The 27,682-nt window shown below is 42.3% G+C and overlaps 1 protein-coding gene across 1 annotated transcript in view; it reads left to right on the top strand.

Moving 5' to 3' along the window:
- LOC310785725 (NLR family CARD domain-containing protein 3-like) overlaps positions 1-27,682 on the top strand; it is a 115,532-nt gene that overhangs the window by 72,535 nt on the left and 15,315 nt on the right. The window contains exons 2-7 of the mRNA XM_083646861.1: positions 11,596-11,712; positions 18,078-18,194; positions 19,222-19,277; positions 20,761-20,775; positions 22,974-24,771; positions 24,867-25,040. Coding sequence (XP_083502987.1) covers positions 11,596-11,712; positions 18,078-18,194; positions 19,222-19,277; positions 20,761-20,775; positions 22,974-24,771; positions 24,867-25,040 — 2,277 coding nt within the window. The remainder of the gene's footprint in view (positions 1-11,595; positions 11,713-18,077; positions 18,195-19,221; positions 19,278-20,760; positions 20,776-22,973; positions 24,772-24,866; positions 25,041-27,682) is intronic.

The raw sequence follows: 27,682 nt of genomic DNA, 5'->3' as shown, positions 1-27,682 counted from the left end.
GTTTGAAGCCGGATTGTACGGGATCGGAAAGGTTGTTGTTGGAGAGATGGATAGATAGTTGATTGGAGGCTGCGCGTTACACAACAAGACGCACACCTACACACACACACACACACACACACACACACACACACACACACACACACAACAAGACGCACACCTACACACACACACACACACACACACACACACACACACACACAAACACAAACACACACACACACACACACACACACACATGCACACACACACACACACACACACACACACACACACACACACACACACACAATGTTCAGCCAATTTCCCCCATACAACATTTCAAAGGAAACTAGTTGATTGTGGTTTAAGTTCAGTCTGAAGCAGCTGTTGATGGATTTCTATGAGTTTGCTGTCAGTGTATGACGTGTCTGACAGTGACAGGATAAGCCCCTCCCCCCCCCCTCTCTCTCTCTCTCACACGCTCTCTCTCAGTTCATCATTTCCTTCTTCGGTGTGGCGCAGATTATGTTCTCCAGCTAAAGGTATTGTAACAGCACTTTACTGACAAATTAACTCTATGGACTCTTTAATTAGACCGTTATTAGCTTATTTAGACTAAGAAGAGGAACTCAGCTGTTAAGGTTTTGTCTGTGTGAAAACCCCAGATTCAAAACAACTCAACGCTCTTTTACATTTTAATTTTAATAGTGTTAATGTTCAAATCGTCTAAAAGTAGAAGTAGTTAGTAACAGTGTTGGGGGTAACTCATTACAAAAGTAACATTAATATGTTACTTTATTACAAAAGTAATATATGTAATATATTACTTTTAGCAGTAATATAACTTATTACCAATAGGATTTCAGTAATATTATACCAGTTACTTTGTCAAGTAACAAGTTACAAATTCAACAATCATCAATATTGTGGAAACGATATTTTTATGTTTTATATTTACTTACCGTACTTAACTAGGTTTCACTGACTTCCTGTTTTCAACTAGTTTAGGCCTAAGAAATGAGGAAGCCAGTAAGTTATTATAACCAACACCATGAAGCACTATGTTCAAATACAATAAATGACAAAATAAAGTGCAAAGTAAAACTATGTAATCACAGGACAGTAAGAGTTGCTATAGTCAAATGGAAGAGTTAACTCACAAGTTGCTCTTCAGTCAGTCAGAAACGTTTTTGATATTGCAGACTGTGACGTCAGACAGATTTTAGATGTAGACTCTCATTCTCACTCTGTCATTGAATTTTAAAGCCATATAAATGACTCCTCCCTGCATTACATCTGTGTGAGTGCTGCTCTGCTGTTTACTTCACTGTAGATGGTTAATGTCTCCATCTAGTGGACAGACGGTAGTACTCCACTCCATCACCTGAGCTGTGGTTACTCTGCCTCAGACCTGTTTTCAGGTTAGTTAGATCGCTTGATGTCAGACTAGACTAGACTTGTTTACCCTGAAGTTGAGCCACACCCTCATATCAAATGAACACATAACTGACAGAGGAGAATAAGCTCCGTCTGTCTTCTCTCTCTCTCTCTCTCTGTCTCTGTCTCTCTCTCTCTCTCTCTCTCTCTGTCTCTCTGTGTCTCTCTCTCTCTCTCTCTCTCTCTCTCTCTCTCTCTCTCTCTCTCGATGAAGGCAGAACGTCTCTGACTTGATCTGGATGGTGTGAATTTACCAGGAATACATCTTCCAAGGTAATGGTGACTACATTTGTCTTTGTTTGATTGTTTGTTGTCTGGCAACGTGTGAAAGAAACTTCTGTCTTTATATACCAGAGCCCTGTACTACGAAACTAGTTTAACAGATCCGCGATAAGTCCCTTTGATCTGGTTTGACTGAACAGGATCAAAGCTATCTAGTTAACTGATACTACGACGCTGGTTTTTTACTAGGTAAGTGGACCTGGGATCTGCCTGTGCACGCGCACGTTTTTCGCTCGTGCACAGGCGCGCGTCCACGCGAAAGAGGTGCGCTAGCCAATCACATTATGAACAGCTGAGTTGATCCACGCCCACACCCATTTCCACACCCATTTCCTCATAGAACGAAAAAGCGCAGCCACAGTGGGATCAGAGATTTTAGCGGATATTTAATGTAACCTATGGCAGAATGAAAATCCGCGTTGGATATAGTTGGGGGAAGGACTGTCTAAAGCTGCCGCTTGTATTCACATCAGTCATTTGATTTACTTTGATCAGCGATTTCTGTCTCCTACAGCTTTGTGCGAGTGTAAATGTACATTAAATGTGTAATCTCAGTCTATAAATTTCCACAATCTGTAAGCCTATTTAGACCATAGATTTAGAAAGCATGCTCAATGAATAATGATCTCTATCACTCATTATGTGTGTGTGGTTGCACTGATTGAATAATTCATATAGCTATAGGCTATAATAATGATATCCTAATATAAAAGAGAAAACTGCTGGACTGAATTGAGACGATGCGGGCATACTTTTCATTGATAAAAACTAGCCTATTTTTGCTCATATATTGGCATACAGCCTACAGGACACAGTTCCAGCTGAAACATGCAAGAAGCCTGCATATTTAGTATTGGGGCTATCCCATATTTATCCATCTATATTATATGTATAGGCTTTTCTGGCATGTAGGAGAATATCACCCTCACTCCATTTGAGGCTCCGTTTAGCCTATGATATGCGCTGCGGTGATTAATAGTGATCATATTTCTCCACGCATAGTTGAGCTGTTAAGACATAAAGTGGTAAGTAGGCTTAATTTAATTATGTAGCCTACAGAGCCACAAATGTTTTTCTTGTTATATTCTCAGTTGACTGCAATCTATTTTTCATATGGCGATCTTATATGAACGGTGAGTGACTCCAGAGAGCCGATTATATGGGTCTGTCATGGATTTTGATCTTATCCTCTGAAGCTAACCTGGTCGCGACCAGGTTAGCTTTGCAGCGTCAGTTGCCATGGTGATTGAAAGTTAACTTGCTTTGTAGTACGGCTAAACCAGGTTTAAACTCAAACTTACTCGGATAAGGCATTAAACTAGCTTCGTAGTACAGGGCTCTGGTCTGTTGGCAACAGGTCTCTCTTGAAAAAGGATGTTTTCTGTATCTCAATAAGACAGGACTTCCTCATTAAATAGAGGGAAACACAGTGTGAGCAATTAAAAATATATATATTGGGGGCAACTTTTGCCCACATGGTTTAAAACGTGGGGGCATTAACAACATTTTGGGGGCACTTTAAAAAATAGTAAATAATTAGTGCATAAAGTTGCTAAAGTGTAGTGTGAACAACAGCGCTGTTTGTGTCAGTGTGTTCTTCCTCGTTGTCTTCTGGCAACCAGCTTGCAGGTGCTGAGTGTGTTACAGATGGAAATTAAATGTATTGAATGAAAATACAAAATATCAAAATATTTGGGGCAATTTTTGCCCCTGGATCATGGTTTTTAGGGGCATTGATCTGATATTTCTTGGGGGTATTTTTGCCCTTGCCCCTGGCTATGTGTTTGCCAGTGTACGAAACACTGGCAAACACATATTAGATACTAATGCTGCCTGAAGCACAGAAGATACTCCCCCCACTGCTAGTCTTTCTAATCATGAACCTGCTATTTGCAGATGGCGTTCATAGTGTCATAATATCTAACATTTGTTCTCTTAGTGGCCAGAACATTGTTTTATTTGTGACTTTTAGTGGAAGCCTGATAAACTCTAGTTATGTTGTAATCTCAGTTCTCTGCATTGGTGAAATATGCAGGACGTGTCAGAACTAGCCTGTAAGCTCAGATGCATGTTGTTTCTGTTGATACACTGTGAACAAAACACTACAACACAGCAGAACATCACCTCATCTGTCATCAGAGGGTACCTGCTCTGACCTGGTTTCTGGAATAGCATCGGTATCGATATCGCCATTCAAAGTACAAAAAAACCCACAGCACCAGAAAGCTCTATGTACATGTTGTGACATCGGGTACTCACCACGTGATGAAATAATAATCCATAGTTGCGTGAAACGCCATTTTCGTAGCAAATCTGCACCGATTTACTTCCTTGTTTTCCTGAAGACAACGCTTCTGCTGTACAGCGCATGTGTGCATGCTGCTGCTGTATATTTCATACTAATTATAAGTATGACTATATGTGAAATATAGTTATTGTGCTCATTTGACTGGGAAAGGCCAGAAGTGATTGGAATGTTTCCCATTCTGGGGGATCTGTTCTCAGTAATCTGAGCAGAGTCTAGAGGGTCAGGAAGGTCAAGTAGGATGTCAGGCAGGATAGGAGTCCAGTGTGTGGTAGATGGTTCCCAGATGGTATTTGTTATTTGTAAGTAAGATGATGTGATTGATGAGGATGAAGCTGTCATTATCGGCGCCAGGACTGAAAGTCAGACGTATGGGCACATATGGACTACTAGTTAGTTAAGGAAAGGTTTTAAGGTGACCCCAAGGTTTCAAGGGGCTCCTTTGGAGTGGAATGCAAGGAGATGGTCATGTTACAGGGTGAATATTCAAACACTATTCTAATGAGGGTATAAAACCTTTGTCTCTTGGTTCTGAGAGCCAGAACGACATTTGGCTGCTCCGTTCTCCAGGGACTGCAGGCCCTGTAATACCATTTGCTGTACTTGAATAAATGCTTCTGTTCAAAAGCGTGGTATGGCCGACCTCATCATTCCGTTCCAAGACTCAGCTGAATTAACTACATTATGGCGATCACGAACTCGGACTGGAAATGCGCGATGCACTAGCGTGAGGCTCTCCCGGCTTGCTGCGCCCGCTTCAAGGGCCCAGAGGTGAGTTACCTCATTTGAACCGGACGCTGTGTGTCTGTGGGTTTCTCCCGCTGTGCTGGTCCGCACCTGAAAAGTGCCTTTTTGCGGGGCGAGCTGAGTTTCGGGATGTTTTGGTGGGCTCTGGTTTAAATTTGAGACAGATGGGGGTGTTCAATTTTTAGGAAATGGCTGGCACAGAACTGACTGATTATTAATAGCCACTGAGTCTCTCAGATGGAGAGTCCAGTCTGTGGTTGTAAAGACGGATTATTGACATTGCGTAATGACAGCAACATTCTGAACGTCTACTGCGGGTAACGTCAGTTTGGGGGTGATGACATTAGTTTGACACTGTCGAATTGTGCCATGAGTGGGGATGTTAATTTTTTTTAAAGGGGGGAGTCCCCCAGGGGTAACTAAAGTGGTTTAAAGGCTTAATTAGCCCAGATGAAAAAGAGAGGGAATGACATGATTGTCATGTAGCCTAGGACTAAAAAGTAGCTTAAAGGTTTAATTGGCCCAGATGAGAGAGAGAATTGTTGAGTTGTTTAAAGCACATGATGAAAGTAGCTTTTAGTATATACTTTATGACAAAAAAATGCAAGTTAATAGCCTACTGTAAGTCAGCTTGTCTATTGGAATACTGATTGTGAAATTTGGCTGTGATTGGAATAGCCTGTAGCATGCCTGGTCTAAAAGGGAATGAGAAATTGGAGAATTATTTAATTGTTTAAAACACACAAAGTAAGTGTAATTGGTGTATGTTTTCATCGACAATGCGAGGGCTTTTTTGAGCATGTTTCTCGGGTCCAGTAAGACAGATTAAATGGACATGCGCTAATCAATTACTGCTTTGATGTGTGAGAAGTTTGTTTAAAAAGAATAGATAGAATTGATTAGTGGTTTAATACACAGAGTAGTGTGATGATTGGCTGTGTTTCTTCATTATACAACAATGCGTTTTAATACACGGAGTAGTGTGATGATTGGCTGTGTTTCTTCATTATACAACAATGCGTTGGCTTTTGAGTGTTTCTCGAGTCTTGTGAGACAGATTGAATGAAGACGCGCTAATCAATTACTGCTTTGATGTGGGAGATGAAAAGCTTGCTTTAAAGGTCCCATTCCGTGCAAAAGCTGTTTTTACTTGTAAATGCATATATACTGCTGTCAGCCCTCCCTGTAATGAGTGGTCACACGCTCAGAACTGCCACAGTTGTATTTGTCCCTATCCAGCGTCCCTCTGCAGTCTCCTCCAAGCCACACCCCCAAACGCTTCGTTTGCCCAGAGGGGAATCTGGGGGAATCGGGACGTCACTAGCTTCCTCCTGCATACTGCGCGGGTCTCTCTTACACAAGCTACCTGCACCATTTAGTCTATAGCCACAAAATTAACACTTCTAGCTGGAGCGACGCCAACTGTATGTGATCCAGCAACTGCAGAGGTGCATTCGGTAAGTCTAGGCATTTTGAGATGTCCTCTTTAGCGTAGTACCGTTTAGTTAACGATAACTCGCAACCTAGCGTGCTGGTCCACAGACGCTAATCTGATTGGCCGCTGGGAGCCTGGGGCGGGCTCTCCCTCAGCGGCCAATGGGAACTGTTAGTTCTGAATATATTATAGAAACAGGCCGTTCTTGGGAAGCACCAGAAGAGGGAGTGAGAACTCCGTCACAACAAACGGGTTTGCTATATTTTCGACAGATTAATCCAGAATCATGTTTTATGGACCAGAGACACACGTTTTTAAGAGGTTACAGCTGCACGAATTGGGACCTTTAAACAAAAGGATAAATATGGAAAGTCGACGTTAAATTGAAGCATGGGCCAGGCAGGAAATTAGAAGTTAAAGTGTTAAAATGCATGTAGCCTATAGTCTAAGAACAACAGTGTTTGTTGAATTTGTGGGTCAAGATGCCCGAGTTTTGCTTATTTGTTAGGATGACGTCATCATTCCTACTTTGACGTCGTCATTCCTACTATGATGTCATCGACCACTGATGATGTCATGATTCATAAGTGTCTTTCATGCCTTTCGCTGGTGATGTCATAACACAGGTGATGTCATATTCGGATCTATAAGGGCCTGTTCCTGCAGGTCCTGGCTAGTGATTCATAAACTCACATCAAGGATCACATCAACCTCTACAACCTCTGCAACCTGCAACCTGCAACCTCTGCAACCTCTGCAACCTGCAACCCCTGCAACCTGCAACCTCTGCAACCTCTGCAACCGTTCCCAACCTCGAACAGTGCAGACTCAGCTGTCAAGTCCCACAACACCCCAGCTTCTCAAGACTTACCAAGTTTCCCGTGGCCCTCGGCTATCCGCGAATAGATCCACATGTCTTCCGACGCCGATCCTGACAGTATGAATCACTCAGAAACGGATTTAGCGGATATATTTCCACCGATCAAAGAGGCCTCAGCTGACCCACCAGGCGAGTCAACGAAGGGTCTTGTCACCGAGGAGACCGTACAAGCGGTGCTGGCCCTGATGTCACGCCTGCTTGACACCCAGAAGGAGCAGACGAACCGGCTAGATATGTATGAGTTTCAGAGCATGAATCACTCTGAAATGGATTTAGCGGGTACCCCAATCAAGGAGGAAGCCCCCGAGAGGCCAGTGACCCGGCCGGTCGCTTCAGCTGACCCACCTGGCTGTCAGCTGGATTTCTCCACTCATCCTGATGTCTCCACTCGTCCCATCACGTTCGGAGACTTGCCGACAATACTTAACCCTAGAACACTAACGTGATTTAAAGTCACACCATCACTAACGTCGGGTGTATTTCACCCGATGCAATATACCCCATAAAACATACTTCTCATCAAAATATCTTAAAGTACAACAATACATGGCAAATTGAGGTACTCTTCTTTTGTTTTTAAATGTGAAATATCACAAAAAACACAAAAAAGTTTATTATGGGGGACACTATAAAAAATATGTCAAATTCGGGAAAAATGAGGTAATCGTTATAAAAAAATCCCCCCCCGCAAAAAAAAGGAGCTCCCAACTTCTCCTTCCGTCCACCCATTCATGGGACTTGTGTGGTGAAAAAAAAAAAAAGTCACCACAATACCATTGTAACTAACCCGAAGATATTTTACCCTCTATCACTAACATCGGGTGAAAATCACCCGAACGCGTAGCCGGTAGAAAAAAACCATGAATGGGAGCAGGGAAACAAACCTACATTCAATGACGTCAGTGAGCATCCTGAAGGTACCTAAGGACCCGCCCACCTCAGACAGCAGCAAGACAATGAAAATCACGTGAATTCAATTGTCCGGGTGAAAATCACCCGACGTTAGTGTTCTAGGGTTAAGCTGATTGCCCAGCAGGAAAAAGCAATCCAGGCTCTGGCTTCCGAAGCCGCTGATCGGCACGCCCTCTTAATTGGCCGGCTAGATCGTCTCGACGGGCTAGGCATAACCTTCGTTATTTCGAATCCCACATAGGTTACGCCAAACCCCACATAGGTTACGCTAAAACCACCACCGCAAAGCGTCCTACCTGTAGTTGGCCAGTCGGCAGGAAAGTATCGCGGGACTTTACGAGACTTGGTGACCGAGATCACGTTTGAGGCAATTTGATCCCTGGGAGACTCCAGGAAATGGCCTGGGGCGAAATATCACTCTGGTGGATGTTGAGGGATCACATTACCACGATATGTGGCGAAAACGGGAATAAAAATAGCTATTTAGATGCAGGAAAGACAGGCTCACACTTGGCCCCAAATCAGCTCCATTTTACAACTGACTTGGACGCTATTGATCTCAAAACAACGCTAGGACGGCCAGAAACGCCGCGGACATCGCTGGGTGAGTGGCCAAATCATAATTATTGCCAGGAGATGGGTCCAGGTTAAAAAAAAAAACGAATTTCTCCTTTAATAGTGAAGTTCTGAGGACATGGCCCCACCCTCATATCAAATGTTTACAGATGTTTATAGACATTAATAGTGAAGTTATGAGGACATGACTGCACCCTCATATCAAATGTTTACAGACGTTTATAGACTTTAATAGTGAAGTTATGAGGACATGACTGCACCCTCATATCAAATGTTTACAGATGTTTATAGCAGGCGCGTAGCCACGGGTGTGCTAGGGTGTGCCAATGCCACCCAGACAGGCCGCTGGCACACCCAAAAAAAATGGGGTAAAAAAGGTTTTTTGTTTTGTCTGCAAAACACATGTCAACGCTGTCATGCACTGTCCAACTGTCCGCCTGCAAGTAAATCCATAGAGAAAATAAGTAGCAAAGAGCGTTCCCATCTGCAACGAAAATCACTTCCTTGTTTGCCTGAGACGCATGTGTACCCATGCGTCTCAGGCAAACAAGGAAGTGATTTTCGTTGCAGAGAGGTAACCCTCTTGGAACCACTCTTGCTGGTTCCTCTCGCTATGGATTTACTTTGAAAATGACAGTTTCGCGTACTTTGGATTATTATTTGATGATCGCATGGTGAGTACACAAGTCACAACATGTATGTGATTGTTTCTAGCGCTGTTGTGTGTGCTTTTGGGGGAATGAACGGCGGTAGCATATTAGAGACTGCCACACTACTGTACTATCTAACTAGCGTTAACAGTACTAGCCCCCATGTATCACTGTGAAACGCACTTTCTAATGCACGCCACGCACAGTGAAGATGTTGGCGGCGTGTCCCTTCGCATTTAACGTTAGCCAGGAGACTTTTCAGTCATGCATCTGCATGCGTCTCAGATTTCTAATAATATACGGGTCCACACGAACATGCCAACCAAATTTGCGTTCTTTCCCGACTAGAACACTCATTGGAAAAAGTAGGTGAGACTTTTTTGAGATACTAAACAAAGTGGTTTTACATGTTGCCAAAAAATACAATTTAATTGACTGCTTCTACCTGCTAATAATGAGTGCGAAAAGGAGCAAACAACACACAAATATTCCTCTAAATCTGGTTTGAAACGACCCAAAAAATTTTTGGCGGCGGCCTTGCGGCCGCCGCCAAATAGTCCGCCCCCTGGCACACCCTGGCTTTCTGTGGCACACCCAATGAGCCGAGTCTGGCTACGCTAGAGGTTTATAGACTTTAATAGTGAAGTTATGAGGACATGACTGCACCCTCATATCAAATGTTTACAGATGTTTATAGACTTTAATAGTGAAGTTATGAGGACATGACTGCACCCTCATATCAAATGTTTACAGATGTTTATAGACTTTAATAGTGAAGTTATGAGGACATGGCCGCACCCTCATATCAAATGTTTACAGACACCAATAACTGACAATGGAGAATAAGCAGCGTCTTCTCTGTGTCAAGGCAAGTTTATTTGTATAGCTCTAATTCACAAGCATGTCTCAGCCTAACCTAAACCACTCTGACCTACTGGTATCCCTCAGCCATAAGGAGAGCCCCGGCACCCTCCACCCAAGTCCCCACTCCCACTCCCACAAAGATATGATGGTGGAGCCCAGGCAGAGAAATACCCCCCCAACCCCCCAACCCCCCAACCCCAGAAAACCTTTACACCTCTGCCTCACCTTAAAGGAGAGGAGGAACCTTGTGAGGGCCGATGCAGCTTAGGGGCCAAACATAGACCCCAACTGGTGACCCTCCTCCAGGACAGGCTGAGATGTAATCAATGCTCGGCTAAACATTTGACTGTTGCAAATATGGAGATGAAATTGTCACAAAATAGTTGAGAAGGTAAATAAAGAAAGTACAGTGGATAACCACAATCATTTTGCACTGTTTTTTTTTAGAGAAGCATGACATTTCTCACATAGTTATTGAATACCATAATGCTTATTTTCAGATGTGGAGGGAAGGGAAGTAAGATTTGACCTCAAATCCAAGATGGCCGCTGATCCCATGGGTCTAATGTTCAAATGTGTTCATAACAGTTGTGCACTTTGTGAGAAAAGCATGACATTTCTCACATAGTGAGTGAATATCTACCATAAGGTTTATTTTCAGATGTGGAGGGAAGTCAGATTTGACCTCAAATCCAAGATGGCTGCCAATCCCCCGAGTCTAATACCGCATTCAAGACAACTTGGAACACTGGAAAAATTAGCTCTGACCTGTAAAAAATGATTTGAACGCTTGTCGAGGTCGGAATTACATGTCAGAAATTCGGGTATCATTTCAGATCTCCAGTTTGTCCGAGTTGACATCATCAAAGTGTTTGTTTGTTGACCTAATTTGAGGTGCAATTATGCAATATGTGTTTATATTTCGCTCTGATTATAGCAATATGTTGAATTCAACAGCTATTTTACCAATGAAATTAGCTAGTTGAAGTTAGCTGTGTATGTTTTTGTAAATGTATCCTGTCATAAAAGCTTGTAGTAATGACTGAGTGCAGCTAACAGCATGTTGGTGTGTTTGTGTGAAGGTGTTGTTGGCTCCACTATGAGTCAGTGTGAGGAGAGAGAGGAGGGGCTCTCTCTGTCTGAGGAACATGACAGCCAGACCAAAGCTAAGAGGTAAGATGAGATAACTGTTCTCTATCTCACAGCTCAGCAGTGACATCATTACAGCTCAGCAGTGACATCATTACAGCACAGCAGTGACATCATTACAGCTCAGCAGTGACATCATTACAGCTTAGGAGTGACATCATTACAGCTCAGCAGTGACATCATTACAGCTCAGCAGTGACATCATTACAGCTCAGCAGTGACATCATTACATCTCAACAGTGACATCATTACAGCTGAGCAGTGACATCATTACAGCTCAGCAGTGACAGCAGTGACATCATTACAGCTCAGCAGTGACATCATTAACCCTTCATTATCCAGAGTCAAAGCTCTGTCTGTCTCTGTTGTGTTGAAGGCCAGTCCAGCAGGAGAGAGCAGACTCCCCTGTACCCAGCTGTGTGTCCATGAAGAGTGACTGGTCTATGGATAATCCTCTTCACTTCAAACATGGACAGCAGTCTACTGAGCAAAGGTAAGAACGGAAAGCAGATGAGTTTATTTTGATTGATTGATTGATTGATTGATTGATTGATTGATTGATTGATTGATAACTTTATTGATACAATAATAGCAGAACTGTACAAGACAATACAACAAAACATATTGATCAAAAGGAATAAAACACAATAAAGCCCAAGGGCTTGTTTCCATTGTGGTCCTTTGTGTGGGACAAGTGGAGTGAATATGTATGCAGGTAAGAGCGCGTGTGTGCGCGGGCAACAACAACACAAACAGATGAAAACATTTTACACACAACCATACATTCAATGATTGATTAGTCATTGACTGAATGGTTATTTACATACCTAACAAAAAATGCATCAATCAATAAATAAAAAGATAGAGACCAGCTCATATAATAAATCAAAAACCTACCTAGTGTTTAAAAACTGTGAATATACAGGAGACAAAAGAAAAATAAAAGGTTAGGAACCCATTTGGGAGCCAACCAGCCATTTTTTTAAGGCAAGCTTAAAAGAGAACCTGGAATTAAGGGTCTTTATACTCTCAGGGAGTTTGTTCCATAAAATAGCTGCTGAGTAAGAAAAGGTGCATTTACCCTTTAAAGTTTTAAATTTGGGGGGAACAATGTTGGAGGTGCTTCCTCTTGTGGAGTAGCCATGTACCTCACTGACTTTACAAAAGTAGTCAGAGAGGTAGCGAGGAGCCTCCCGTTTAAATCCTGAAAGACATGCACAGTTTGATCTGGGAAACCCTCTCCTCCACTCTGAGCCACCTAAGGCTAAGGAAGTGAGAGGGGAGGAGATGGTCTCTGGGATGCAGTTTCAGAATAACCCGTATTAATTTATTCTGGGAGGTCTGAAGCCTGTTTTTAAGTTTAATGGTGATTCCCGTGAACCAGGAGGAGCAAGCATAGTCGAAGTGACATTGAATCAGAGCATTTGCCAAGGTTTCAAGGGCGCTCTTGTCTATGAAAGAAGAAATTCTGGCTAAGAATTTGGTTCTTTGATTAACTTTGGAAATTACTTTTGAGGCCATGCTCTCTCCAGAGAGTTTGTTATCTAAAATGCAGCCAAGGTACGTAATCTCCTCCTTGGTGTTAACAGCTACGTCACCCACCATGATTTTAAACTAGGCCTTTTTTAAATTAAAATTTGACCCAAATAAAATAGCCTCCATTTTCCCCAGATGAAGTGATAATTTGTTGTCCGAGAGCCACACACTAACACTGTAAAGCTCACTGCTCAATTTCCTTTCGATCTCCCCCCTGTCCTTGTGCGAGAACAGGAGGGCGGAGTCGTCTGCGAAAAGGAACAGGTTGCAATCACAGGCCGATTGCATATCGTTTATATAAATTAAAAATAATAAAGGCCCTAAAATACTTCCCTGGGGGACCCCACACGTCAGGGGGAGGGGACATGACAGCGTTCCATTTATGTCCACCACCTGCTCCCTACCCTCCAGGTAGGACCTAACCCAGTTGAGGGAAGTGCTGTTGAAGCCCAGAGCCCCGAGCTTACACAGTAGAACATCATGGTTAACGGTGTCAAAAGCTTTTTGAAGGTCCAGCATGACCATACCACAGTATTTACCAGCGTCTACTTCCTTTCTGATGTGATCGGTTAGAAAAAGCAAACAGGTGTCAGTTGAATGAGATTTTCTGAATACAGACTGAAATTTAAACAGGAGCTCCCGAGATGCAAGGTAACTGTCAATTTGTTCAAAAATGACTCTTTCCATTAACTTAGAAATGGAAGAGAGAATTGAGACTGGGCGATAATTTCCTGGTTCAAGTTTACTTCCTTTTTTATGAAGGGGGATTACCCTGGCTTGTTTGAAATCATGGGGGACATGACCTTCTCTAATAGACAGATTGATTATATGAGTAATATAAGGTGAAATCAAATCAGCTGCATCTCGGATGAACCTGCTTGGGATGTTATCAATACCTGTAGCTTTAGACGGCTTAAGGGCCCTGAGCTTCAACAGCACCACCTCCTCTGACACCTCCTGAAACTGGAAGTCGTCCGACCGTACTCCTAAGTTCGAGTAAAAGCTCTCAATGTGGTCTTTACCATACCGTCCAGAGTGGGAGGGTAATTTACTAACCAAGGTGCTAGCAATGGTTGTAAAAAAACTATTAAAGATGCCAGCGACAAGGGATTTATCAGATGTTAGGGTGCCTTCAGAGTTTAAGTTCAAGTTAAGTGATCTTGTTTTAAGTTTGTTATTGTAGCCCAATTGATTGAAAGATTTCCAGAGCTTTTGAGGATCATCCTTATTCTCTGCAATTACCTCATTATAGAACTCTAATTTGGCCTTTTTGATCAACCTATTTACTTCATTTCGGTGCTTTTTAAACAAGCCGAAAGAAGCTTCATCTTTAATCTTCTTGAATTTCTGCAGGCTATCATTTCTAACCTTAATGGCTTCAATGATTGCTGCATTGATCCAGGGTTCAGTTCTAGTTTTAAACCTGACCGATTTGACCGGGGCCAGCTGGTTAATAACCCCTAGAAATGAAACCTTAAACAAGCACCATGCATCCTCTGCCGCTGACATATTGAGCACCTGTGACATGTCCGATTTTCCAAGCTCGTGTTCTAAAGACTCCTTATTATAGTTCCTCGTGGATCTAATTTTGACCGTGTGGTGGCAGTTTATCACCGGTCTCTGAGTTTTATGTGTACAATAAATGAATGCATGATCACTTATGCCATACTCAATTACACCGCTGTTGGAAATATTAGACTTGTCAGAAGTAAGCACAAGATCAATAATAGATTTTGACGTGGGGGATACTCTAGTAAACTGAGAAATTAATTGGTGGAGACTAAAAAGTTTGCAAAAAGCCTTAAAGGCTTTGAAACTAGAGGAGTCATGTTTTAGCATATTTGTGTTCAAATCTCCAATGAGAATTGTTTCGCGTTTACCGTGGTCAATAGCGTTGGAAAAAGACTCCTCCAGATACTCATAAAAGTCTGACTGGGTCGGTGGATGGTATAAAATCCCGACTAAAAGGGGCTTGGTTTTAGGCATTAAAATATCCAGCCAAACCGCCTCTAAATGGGCACTTTCCAGATCCGACCTTACATTGAAACAAATGTCCGATCGAATGATTCTACTGAACAGAGGAAATAAGTCATGATACTCTGTTGATTTAGTTTCTTCTTTTATTACAATTAACGATCCAGATTCCAGAAGGGTTTTGCTTAACATATTTTGCAGCATTGCTCTGCCTCACATCCATAGTTACATAATCATACCAGAGCTCCTCAGTACAACAACAGCCTTCTGCTGTTGGTCACTGAGCAGCTACCAGAACAGTCTGGGGGTTGAGATCTTTGCTCAAGGTCTAATTGTTGGTAGTTTCACAGGGTGGAGAAAGAGTTACATATTCAAAGTTGACTTTCAGTTTTTTTTTTTTTTTTTTTTTAATCTTTAAGAAAGAACATGAGGTATTTACATAACATACATGGACTATCATACCCCATATCCCATATCCCCCACAAAGAACATCAAAACACAACAAAACAAAACAAGAAAACTGCATAAGATACACAATAATCCAAGAACAAACAAAACCATTGGACAAACAACCAAACAAAAACAATGCATTCAGCTCCTATCCTAATAAGCCTAATGACACTGGGGTAAAAAGTTCTTAAAGTCAAACTCTTCATGGGATTGCCATATTTTGGAGATGTCTAAGAATCTGCCTTTGCTCTTGTAGTAAATATTATCCAACGTATGGTAGCTTGAGAGTTCATTCCACCAGTGAACTACAGCTGGGGGATTGGATGCTTTCCAATTTAAAGCTATGCATTTCCTAGCTGCCAACAGGGCAAGATCTATGTATTTGCTTTCATATGTATCCCAACTATCAGACCTACAAGTTCCCAAAAGACATAAGCGAGGTGAAAGGGGAATAGATACATGTAAACAATGTGATATTATCTTGGTTACAGATTTCCAAAATAAACAAAGTGAATCACATGACCAAAACATATGAAAAAAAAATCCTTTTTGTTTTTTACAACGCCAGCAAAGAAATGACATCTCATTGTTCATTTTGTTGAGTTTTTCTGGAGTATAATACACCATATGTACCATCTTAAATAAAGCTAACTTATATCTTAGGTTGTAGGAACATTTATGAACTTTCGTACAAATATACGACCAATCCTCCTGCTGTATTTCAATATGGAGATCTTGTTCCCACTTCTGTCTTACATTGTCTGTATTTACCGTTAGACTTCCAATAGAGCGTTGTAGATCCTTGATATAACTTTTCTCTTGTTCTTTTCCTTATTATTTAATATAACATCAATTTCTGATGGTTTGGGTTCTTGGAGAGAACCCTGCTCTGTGTTTACATTTCTTATTTGAAAAAATCTAAATAAATGGGAAGAAGGAACTCCTATGTTGGATTTGAGAGAATGAAAGGAAAGTCCCATTTTCAAACAGATGAAGAATTTCCCTTATACCTTTATCAAACCAAGGTTTGAACGTATCATCTTTTCAACACAAGAGGCTTGGATTTTTCCAGAGTGGAGAAAAGGGAGAAAGAGGATTGGTGTAACCTAACAACTTATGGGACACTTTCCAAATACGTAAACTATTTAATATAACAGGATCCTTAGTGATTTTGGCCACATCTCTGAAATCAATGTATGGTAGGTGTTCCAAATTGTATGGACAAATATTTAAGGATTCTATTCTTTTCCATGAACATGTAGTGTTTTAAAACCACTGTTTTATCTGAGTAAGTTGAGCTGACAAAAAATAATAATAAAAGTTGGGAAACTTCAAGCCACCAGATCCATATGGTAAATACAACACTGAGATCCGAACTCTTGGAGATTTACTGTTCCAAATAAAGAAAGACAACAGACTCTGTACCTTTTTATATGATAGGGATGATAGGGAGATTTTGAAATAAATATAAAAATTTAGGCAAAATCGACATTTTAACTATATTAAAGCCCCATTCAGTAAGTTTTCCAAGTTTTACTGTTGGAGAAACTGCGCCCTCTGGGTCCAATAGTATCGATAATGATATCGCCATTCAAAGTCAACAAAACACAGCGCCAGAAAGCTCTATGTACATGTTGTGACATCGGGTACTCACCACGTGATGAAATAATAATCCATAGTTCCGTGAAACATCATTTTCGTAGCAAATCCGAATCGAGTTACTTCCTTGTTTTCATGAACACAGCGCTTCCGCTGTACAGCGCATGCGCGCGTCCTTTTCTTTTTTCTTTTTTCTGGCCAATGGAGGGCAGTGTGGGATAAATAAAGACCAGGGTCTCCCTATTACAAGTCAATCTACCATGTCCTGTGACTAAAAAGCTCTTATATTACAGTAAAAAATGTCAAAAATCTTACTGATTGGGGCTTTAACTCTACCCATAAGAGAAATTGGGAGCTGGCCTATTCTCTTTAAATCCTCTGAAATTTTATTAACTACCGGAAAATAATTCATACTGAGAGCATCTTCTAGTTTTCTAGGAATGAACATACCTAAATATTTAATACATTTATTGGACCATTTCGAATTGAGCTGATTCTTCAGTGTTGTATAGTCAAAGTTGGAAATCGGCATTATCTCTGTTTTATCCCAATTGACTTTGTAACCTGACAGTTTCCCAAATTTTTCAAATAAAGATAACATAAAAGGTATTGAATTTACAGGATCATGGAGATATAACAAAATATCATCAGCATACAAAGAAATAAGATGCTCCTCCTCCCCAATCTTAACACCTTTAATATATTGATGAGATCTAATCATTGCAGCCAATGGTTCAATAGCTACGACAAAAAATGCCGGGGATGTTGGGCAGCCTTGCCGCGTCCCTCTTGAAAGCAAGAAGGGTTTAGAATAGTTTATATTTGTTTTAACAATGGCCATAGGGGAATTATATAGAATGTGTACCCAATTACAAAATTTTGAACCAAAATTGAATCGTTTGAGGACAGACATAAGGTATTTCCATTCAACTCTGTCGAATGCTTTTTCAGCATCGACAGAGAGAATTACATTCTGAGAATTAAGTTAATCAGTATGGTAAAGAATATCAAAATATCTACGTAAGTTATCTGTAGAAGTACGACCATGAACAAAACCAGTTTGGTCTAAGTGAATAAGACTTGGTAGGACTTTCTCAAGCCGTAAAGCAAGGACTTTAGCAATAATTTTATAATCTGCATTAAGAATCGAAATTGGCCTATAGGAGGCACAATTAAGAGGATCCTTATTTTTCTTATGACTTTCAAAGTTGTTACTGGGATTCAAACCGGCAACCTACTGGTCAAAACCCTGCTTCTCTAACATGTTTACTGCCACCACCCTGTTTGATCAATCCTTAGCAGGATCCAGCAGAAGAGAGCAGACTCCCCTGTACCCAGCTGTGTGTCCATGAAGAGTGACTGGTCTATGGCTCATCCTCCTGTGTTCAAAGATGGACAGCAGCCTAGTGAGCAAAGGTAAGAACTGAAAACAGACAAGTTTATTATTTGATTCTACTGAACAGACATAGTCAAGTCAAGTCAAGTCAAGTTTATTTGTATAACACATTTCATACACAGATGCAGTTCAAAGTGCTTCACATAAAATGATGATGAGGATGACATAAGAAAATTTCACAACAGCTTTGTCTTTATACTGTAGTTTCTGCGTGCTTTATACTTGTGCAGAATCGTTTTATTTTGAAAATATCCGACTGGACGTCGTATTGTTATTATCGCTAACTAACACAGGAGTGCAGCCGGTCAGTGCGGTCTGCCTCTCTGCTTCGTGAGCTGGATTAGCTTGCTCAGACGGACCAGACTCCAAAACAGATGAGATTAAAATGTGTCAGACAATGGTTTTGTATGCAGGAGACAAGGCTACAGCTGCAGGATCAAATGGACAAAAAGACTGCAACACCACAAACACGACCAGAGCTCAGACAACAACTAACCATAAAGCACTATCCAGTGGCAGTATGGCTGCCTGTCACTCAACCGGGCCACGCCTTTAATTATGCATAACTTTAAACCTTTATTAAATGTAAACGGCTGAGTTATGCAAAAATTGACCCCTACAGTTGTTATGAAAAGGTGAAATTAGCTATATAGACCAAAACCCTGTTTCGGTCCAGCCTGTAAAGATGTTTAATTACTGTTGGGGCATTTTAACAGGAACGACAGGACTTCTGAGTCCTGCCTCAAGTGGCCATTCGAGGAATTACAGCTTAAACAAAGACTTCCGCATCTTCAGGGGAAAGGTGGTGGGCTTGCCCCTTGGTCAAACCCTGAGCTACCCCCCTGGTGGTCACTGAGCAGCTACCAGATCCGTCTGGGGGTTGAGATCTTTGCTCAAGGTCGAGTGGTGGTAGTTGCACAGGGTGGAGAAAGAATCATTCACTCTGACTTTGAAAGTTGGTACTGGGATTCAAACTGGCAACCTACTGGTCAAAACCCTGCTTCTCTAACATGTTTACTGCCACCACCCTGTTTGATCAATCCTTAGCAGGATCCAGCAGAAGAGAGCAGACTCCCCTGTACCCAGCTGTGTGTCCATGAAGAGTGATTGGTCTATGCGTCATCCTATTAGTTTCAAACATGGACAGCAGTCTACTGAGCAAAGGTAAGAACTGAAAACAGATGAGTTTATTTGATTCTACTGAACAGAGGAAAGAAGTCATGATACTCTGTTGATTTAGTTTCTTCTCTCAAAACATCACATCCAATAATCATAGCAGCATTTACAGTAGGAATGCACCATATTTAACGGACTGATACATTATCATCCAATATGGCCATTTTGCATGAGCTCGTGACATCACAGCTGCACCTGGTGCCAGGCGCACTAGAGCCAAACATGGCTGCCAGCAGTGTGGCTGTTCCACAGTTTCAGATGATAACAACTACGGCTGTCAAGCGATTAATTTTCTTAATCGCGATCAATCTTGCGATTAACTATAGTTAATCGCGATTAATTGCATCTTTGTATCGCATGTTTAAAATGCCATTATTTTGCAAAACATCCCCGTATTCAAAGCACTTAAAACACACAATCCCTGGACGTTTCATTTCAGGTAAAGATGATTCTATATGGTTTACTCCAGCTCTGGGAGTATGAACTCCAAAATCCAATCCACTAACATTATTAATCTAACCAGGAGTCCCACTATAAACCAAATAGGGACTTTTGAGTTGAGCTATATGCAGAACTGGACAGAGCCATCATCTGTTTGGAGATCAATAATAAGGAAAACAAACACACACATTACATTAAAAATATCTGTCAACATCACATAGTGTATTTTCTTTCATCTTTAATCTTTCCATGTCTTCCCCATTCACTTCAATAGAACTGGCCCCAATGCAAAATTCAAACAGATCAGTAACATGACAATAAAAGTCTAAATTACTAGGCTGCCTTTTGTCATTGTGTTTTATCTGCAGACTTAGCGGTTCAGTTCAATAAATGCCTTTATTTTTTGTATTGTTTAATTGAGTGATACTTTACTAAAACAATCATATATATTATATCAGAAGTGCTCTTTGTTTTGTGTTCACAGTAGTGATGTCAGTTAGATTTGGTTAGGTCAGAGCTATGGAATAGTCTTTTAAATCATCCATCTTTGCTCAACACATCTGTCTTTTGTCACCCCAGGTGTCCATAAAATACAGGTTAAGGACTTATTTCTTTAAATACAAAGATGTGAAATAATTATCGGTTATTGTATCCGTTATCGGCCAGGAGAAGCAGATATTTATCGGTTATCGTATGAAAAAAATCCATATCGTGCATCCCTAATTTACAGTGGATTTCACTGTGTGTGTGTGTGTGTGTGTTTGTGTGTGTGTGTGTGTGTGTGTGTGTGTGTGTGTGTGTGTGTGTGTGTGTGTGTGTGTGTGTGTGTGTGTGTGTGTGTGTGTTTGCATGCGTACGTGCGTGTGCGTGCATCTGTGTGTGTGTGTGTGTGTGTGTGTGTGTGTGTGTGTGTGCGTGCGTGCGTGCGTGTGTGACATTATATGACCTAATACTTCATGTGTTCTCCAGAGTCCACCAGGAGAGGTCAGAGGTTCCCAGGGGTCAGTCTGTCCAGGAGCTTCAAACAGACCTAGACTCCATATTTATGGTGTGTAAATGTACAACACATTTTACTGCAGCTACTGAATTACAAAACAACTACTATGGTCTTGTTGTTGTTGTTTCTCCTCTAGTCTCTCCCAAGACTCAAATATTACGTTGAATCGCTGTGCTCCGCATACTACACAAATGAGTCTGTGCCACTTCACAGCCACTGCTGGGGTTTGAGGGCGGGTCTAGGCGGGTTGAAATTGAATGAGTGACAGGTCATAGGACCAATGAGAGAGCGGTTCGAAAAATGGGCTGCGCCTCCCGTGCAGAGCCATGTAGATAGAAGAGTCCCGACATCTCCATTCACTCCAATGGACCAGTTTTTTACTCTCAAGAGTTCCAGGAATTAAGGTCCTGGATTAAGCAGCACTGCCGAGTTGCAGCAAAATAGGCAGTTTGTGTTGTACTCTGAAAGGGTCCCCCCCCCCCTTGAATCAAATTGTACATTATCAGCTTTATTTGAGCATGCAAAAGTAGCGCGAGACCCATTCCTGGCTGTTCATTGGCTAATGAGTCTCACATTTTGGTCCTCCGCTGATGCCACTCTCTCTCTAGTCTAGAGGACACTACTCCCGTGTCGTCTGATCGCAGATTGCAAAGTCGTTACTGAGTGGTGGAGACTGAATCCACCACTGGCCAATCACTGGCCAAGTGAACGGTTCACTTCCGTCCCCAGCTGGCTGAGGGGAGTGTCCCAGACCCAGAGAGAGATCTGCAGCATGCAGTAACGTAGTGTATCAGCGTAACAACTCTCATGGGTCTGGCGTTGAGACTATTTCTCCCCAAACCCTGTTCCATCAGGAGGTCTTTTGCCTACTTCCTGGTCATTATTGTAGATAAGAATTTGTTCTTAAATGAGAATTTCATTTTTTTTTAACCTGGACCCATCTCCTGGCAATAATTCTCACTCACCCAGCGATGTCCTTCGTTATTTCGAATCCCACATACGCCAAACCCCACATAGGTTACGCTAAAACCACCACCGCAAAGCGTCCTACCTGTAGTTGGCCAGTCGGCAGGAAAGTATTGCGGGACTTTACGAGACTTGGTGACCGAGATCACGTTTGAGGCAATTTGATCCCTGGGAGACTCCAGGAAATGGCCTGGGGCGAAATATCACTCTGGTGGATGTTGAGGGATCACATTACGACGATATGTGGCGAAAACGGGAATAAAAATAGCTATTTAGATGCAGGAAAGACAGGCTCACACTTGGCCCCAAATCAGCTCCATTTTACAACTGACTTGGACGCTATTGATCTCAAAACAACGCTAGGACGGCCAGAAACGCCGCGGACATCGCTGGGTGAGTGGCCAAATCATAATTATTGCCAGGAGATGGGTCCAGGTTAAAAAAAAACTAAATTCTCCTTTAACTAACTTCTTGCCTGGTAAAATAAAGATTGTTGGTTGATGAGGTCTTCAAGCTGCATTCTTTAGACCAGTGGATCTGATGTTATTACAGTATTATTATTATTTTTCAGAATGTTTAATTCAAATGTTATTCGGTTGCAGCTGCTTGAGGAGAACATTGTCACTTTTGTGAAGAAGGAGCTGAAGAGAGTCCAGCTGGTTCTGAGTCTGGATTACCCAGAATGCTTAGAGAGTCCGAGGGAGGAGGAGGAGGCGGTGGACAGTGAGGAGGAAGAGCAGAGGAGGAGCAGCACAGAGGCTTTTCTAAACATCACACTGCTCTTCCTGTGGAGAATGAAGCAGGAGGAGCTGGCTGACTCTCTGCAGAGCAGTAAGAGGCTTTAACAGCTTTAACATGATGGAGGGAGGAAGTGGTGGGAAAATGGGAGATATATGATTAGTTAAATATAGACATTTCTCAAGAAAGATTGATTAAATTGCAGATTGCAAAATAATATTCACAATCCTCATGAATCATCAGCTAAAATCATTGATTTATTCATGTGGGTGTATAATGCTGAACACAGTATCATTAAAGAACAAATGCCACCACAGATGCATTTCACATAGGGTAGCACACACAGTCAGGACCTGTTTGTCCACCAGTGATGAGCAGAATAGATGCTATAGGGTTAGAAAAAGTATGCATTCGCAGATTAATATTTACACTTCTCATATTTACAGCAACACCCACTGATTGATGTAATTTGTACTTTCAGAAACTCTTGCTGGAGTGTGCCAACGTAATCACAAATCCAGTCTGAAGGAGAAGTTCCAGTGTCTGTTTGAGGGGATTGCTAAAGCAGGAAACCCAACACTTCTGAATCAGACCTACACAGAGCATTACCTCACAGAGGGAGGGAGTGGAGATGTCAAAGATGAACATGAGGTGAGACAGATTGAAGCAGCATCCAGGAAACCAGTGAGACCGGAAACAATAATCAAAAGTGAAGACATCTTTAAACCCTTACCTGGAAGAGATGAACCAACCAGAACATTGATGACAAAGGGAGTGGCTGGCATTGGGAAAACAGTCTTAACACAGAAGTTCACTCTGGACTGGGCTGAAGACAAAGCCAACCAGGATATACAGTTCACATTTCCATTCACTTTCCGAGAGCTGAATCTGCTGAAAGGGAAAAAGTACAGCTTGGTGGAACTTCTTCATCACTTCTTTCCTGAGACCAAAGGAATCTTCAGATTTGACAAGTTCCAAGTTGTGTTCATCTTTGACGGTGTGGATGAGTGTCGACTTCCTCTGGACTTCCAGAACAACAGGATTGTGACTGATGTTACAGAGTCAACCTCGGTTGACGTGCTGCTGACAAACCTTATCAAGGGGAAACTGCTTCCCGCTGCTCGCCTCTGGATGACCACACGACCGGCAGCAGCCAAGCAGATCCCTCCTGAGTGCATTGACATGGTGACAGAGGTGAGAGGCTTCACTGACTCACAGAAGGATGAGTACTTCAGGAAGAGATTCATAGATGAGAAGCAGGCCAGCAGAATCATCTCCCACATCAAGACTTCACGAACCCTCCACATCATGTGCCACATACCAGTGTTTTGTTGGATCACTGCTACAGTTCTGGAGCTTGTGTTGAAAACCAGAGAGAGAACAGACATGCCCAAGACCCTGACTGAGATGTACATCCACTTTCTGCTGGTTCAGTCCAAACAGGCGGATGTCAAGTATCATGGGAGTGCTGAAACAGATCCAATCTGGAATACAGAGAACAGGAAGATGATTCTCTCTCTGGGAAAACTGGCTTTTGAGGAGCTAGAGAGAGGCAACCTAATCTTCTATGAAGCTGACCTGAGAAAGTGTGACATTGATATCAGAGCAGCCTCAGTGTACTCAGGATTGTTCACACAGATCTTTAAAGAGGAGCGTGGGCTGAACGAGGACACTGTGTTCTGCTTTGTCCATCTGAGCATTCAGGAGTTTCTGGCTGCAGTTTATGTCTTTCTGTCCTTCATCAACACTGGTGTCAATCTCCTGTCAGAAAGTCAATCAACATCCTGGTGGTCAACACTATCAAGAGACAAATCTAAACTAACACGCCTCTACCAGAGTGCTGTGGACAAGGCCTTAAAGAGTCCAAATGGACACCTGGACTTGTTCCTCCGCTTCCTCCTGGGTCTTTCACTAGAGACCAATCAGACTCTCCTAAGAGGCCTGCTGACACAGACAGGAAGTAGTTTGGAGACCAATCAGAAAACAGTCCAGTACATCCAGGAGAAGATCAAGGTGAATCCCTCTTCAGGGAAAAGCATCAATCTGTTCCACTGTCTGAATGAGCTGAATGACCGTTCTCTAGTGGAGGAGATCCAACAGCACCTGAGTTCAGGAAGTCTCTCCAGAGCCAGACTCTCCCCTGCTCAGTGGTCAGCTCTGGTCTTCATCTTACTGTCATCAGAAAAAGAGCTCGATGTGTTTGACCTGAAGAAATACTCTGCTTCAGAGGAGGCTCTCCTGGGGCTGCTGCCGCTGGTCAAAGCCTCCAATAAATCTCTGTAGGTGCATGCATAACTTGATGTCTTCAATATGAAATGCAATATACAGAAAAAACTATTTTCAAATTTCTTGTTCATGGCTAATTCTTCCCCAGGTTGAGTGGCTGTAAGCTGTCAAAGAGAAGCTGTGAAGCTCTGGCCTCAGTTCTCAGCTCCCAGTCCTCTAGTCTGCGAGAGCTGGACCTGAGTAACAACGACTTGGAAGATCCAGGTGTGAAGCTGCTCTCTGCTGGACTGGAGAGTCCAAACTGTAGACTGGAGAGTCTCAGGTCAGTATCCCTTAAGCCCATGGTACACCAATCAAACCTTCTCCAACAAACACAAACACAGATGTTTGTTTGGTGCCCCATTGCTGGCTGTCATTGTTTGGAATTGTTTGGAGATGTTTGGTCAGATTCAACATGTTCAATCCTTTATAGAGGTCTTCACAGGTCTACTCGGGTATTACACATAACGATAGAATAGATAGTGATAGAATCGGACCCGACCCGGACCCTAATCGGACCCGACCCGGACCCGACCCGGACCCGACCCGGGTCTCGGGTCGGGTCCCTGATCCCACTCAGATGCACCACAGAGAGGCACAGGAAATAATTCCTGCCTGTGAAGTAGCCGGCATCCCGTGTTGTGCACAACCACGCTCTGACGTATGTGTGCGTTTGCGTGACAGGTCTACCTGAGATCGTGAGGATTTCTTTTTCTTTTCTTCTCTTTTTACATAGAAAACACTGCATTCTGGCGGGCAATGATCTAACGCAGTAATGCAGCCTTTCTTGGATTAGTAACTGTAATATAATTACTGTTTTGGAAATTGTAACGCCTTATATTACTTTGTTATTGAAAAAGTAAGTAATTACAGTAACACGCCCAACACTGTTTATATTTCATCGCGTGGTCAGTACACAAGTCAAAACATGTACGTGTGAGTGTTTCTGGCGCTGTTAGAATTTGTATTTTGGGTGACTGAACGGCGATACCATAAGCCGCTTTCAGACATGCCTTGGAATTCGGGAGTTACAGTATCTAGAGGGCATCCGGATGGCGGTGTATGTATGTATGAACACATTTTGGTGAGCTATGCGAACTCCCGTGACCCTCCTACTATCCGGAGGTGAGACAACCTCGAGCCCTTGTATCAGGGACGGATTGTTCCCCCCCCCCCCCCCCCAAGAGCTACGTGAAGTAGCCAGCTCAGTGAGTGCATGAGGAGAGGGAGGGAGACAGAAAGCCAGCGTGGCAGATTATTATACTGTATGTGAATGATCGAGCAAAAAAAACATCATGCCGTTTCAGTTTTTCCAAATGAAGCTCGAACCTGCTCCGTGTGTGTCAGCCAACAGGCTACATGTTGCTGGATTGAAATGCTCATGGCTTTGATCTTATTTCATTTCTGCATAGCTTCGCACAGCACACACATTTAATTAGCATTTTTGGACGCGAGGGTCGTCCTGCTTCCCAGTATTGGACATCGCTAGGTATGGTATCTGGATCTGGTTGCGTTCATGCCTTTGATTTAATGTTTACACAGCATTTGTGAAGATTCACGTGTAGAACCGCAAATTCCAAGTAGCATCAAGTCAGGCAGTATAAACGGAAACTTCAGGGTATAACCTTCGCAATAATAGCAATTAAATGAAGTAAATGCACGTGTAATGTTTTTTTGTGTGTGTTATCCGAAAGATACAGAACAGAGATAAACTGGAAGAATATCTGCTCCCTTCGAAAAGTCAATTTTAACCCGTAGTGAGTCGACCGTTCTGATTTCTTGTTACTAAGCAATACAACATTGATTTTATTTTGAAGGTAAAAACGTCTAGCTTCCTCTATTCTGTATAATTCTAGTGGGGTTGACGCATTTTAGGACTGAACATGGCAAAGACCTGTTTTATTTTTAGCGCTTGAGACTCGAGGAAAAAGATGCATCTGGGCGTGAGTTGTAGGGTTGTTTAATTAATTACTAACGTTATGCGCAAACGATTATATGCCGTGAACGTTAGCAGTTATCGCCCATTATCTATTTTTAGCAACTTGTTTTCAGACTTTGCATGTCATGATAGTTTGTTGAATGTCAATGCGATTCACTTAAAGCAGCTACGAGCAAGATTTTCAATTGTTATTAACACGTTCACTGCCGTCGACGAGTTAACTCGTCAAAAAAAAAAAAAAAAAAAAATTGACGGTGGGACGTGGATCAAACCCTTTTACGTCTCCTATAAAAATATGGGAGCCACCGAACGTGTACAACCCATTCCACCGACCCACTAAGTGGCGACAGTGCTCTCCAGACTAGAGAAAGCGAGCCAAAACTGCAGGGAAAAGCGTGAGGAAACCATTCTCATACTGTAGAATGGTTTGGCGAAAACACTTTCGCGCTGGCGCACAACGGTGGCGCACAACGGTGGGGGGTTCCAAAAATAGACTGGGTGGAACACACTTTGAAACACGCAGCATAAAGCCCAGAATCGCAAAAGCTTCATCAAAGCTCTCAACCGAAACCCCAAGAAACGAGCGAGCCCATCCAGACTCCCCGACGAGGGGCAGACAGGCAGCAGAAACTTGCTTGTGACACGCCCGCTGCAGCCACGGAGGGAGGAGGAGAACACACACGGAGGGAGGAGTTTGAAAGAGAGGGGGGTTTCCTGCTGTTATGGAGGAAATTACTGTTCAAAACTATTGTTTAGATGTCTGACGTCTTACTGATGCCAAAAATAAATGGTTAAAGTGACTGTTCTATCGAATTTCACAAAAAGGCATTTTTCTCACCTTTCATTTTCAGACGCTGAAACCATGCTGTGTATTCAACTGCTAATGCCTACATAACTACTAACTCTACAAACTAACTCTTTTAGACAGAGAAAGCACACATTCTATTAGTTCTTTTGAGATATTTTGTGTTCACAAAATCCTAACA

Source organism: Poromitra crassiceps (genome assembly GCF_964638095.1).
Source record: "Poromitra crassiceps genome assembly, chromosome: 11".
Lineage (NCBI taxonomy): Eukaryota > Metazoa > Chordata > Actinopteri > Beryciformes > Melamphaidae > Poromitra > Poromitra crassiceps.
The sequence above is the reverse complement of the archived record's forward strand: the minus strand, read 5'-3'. Positions and strand labels throughout refer to the sequence as shown.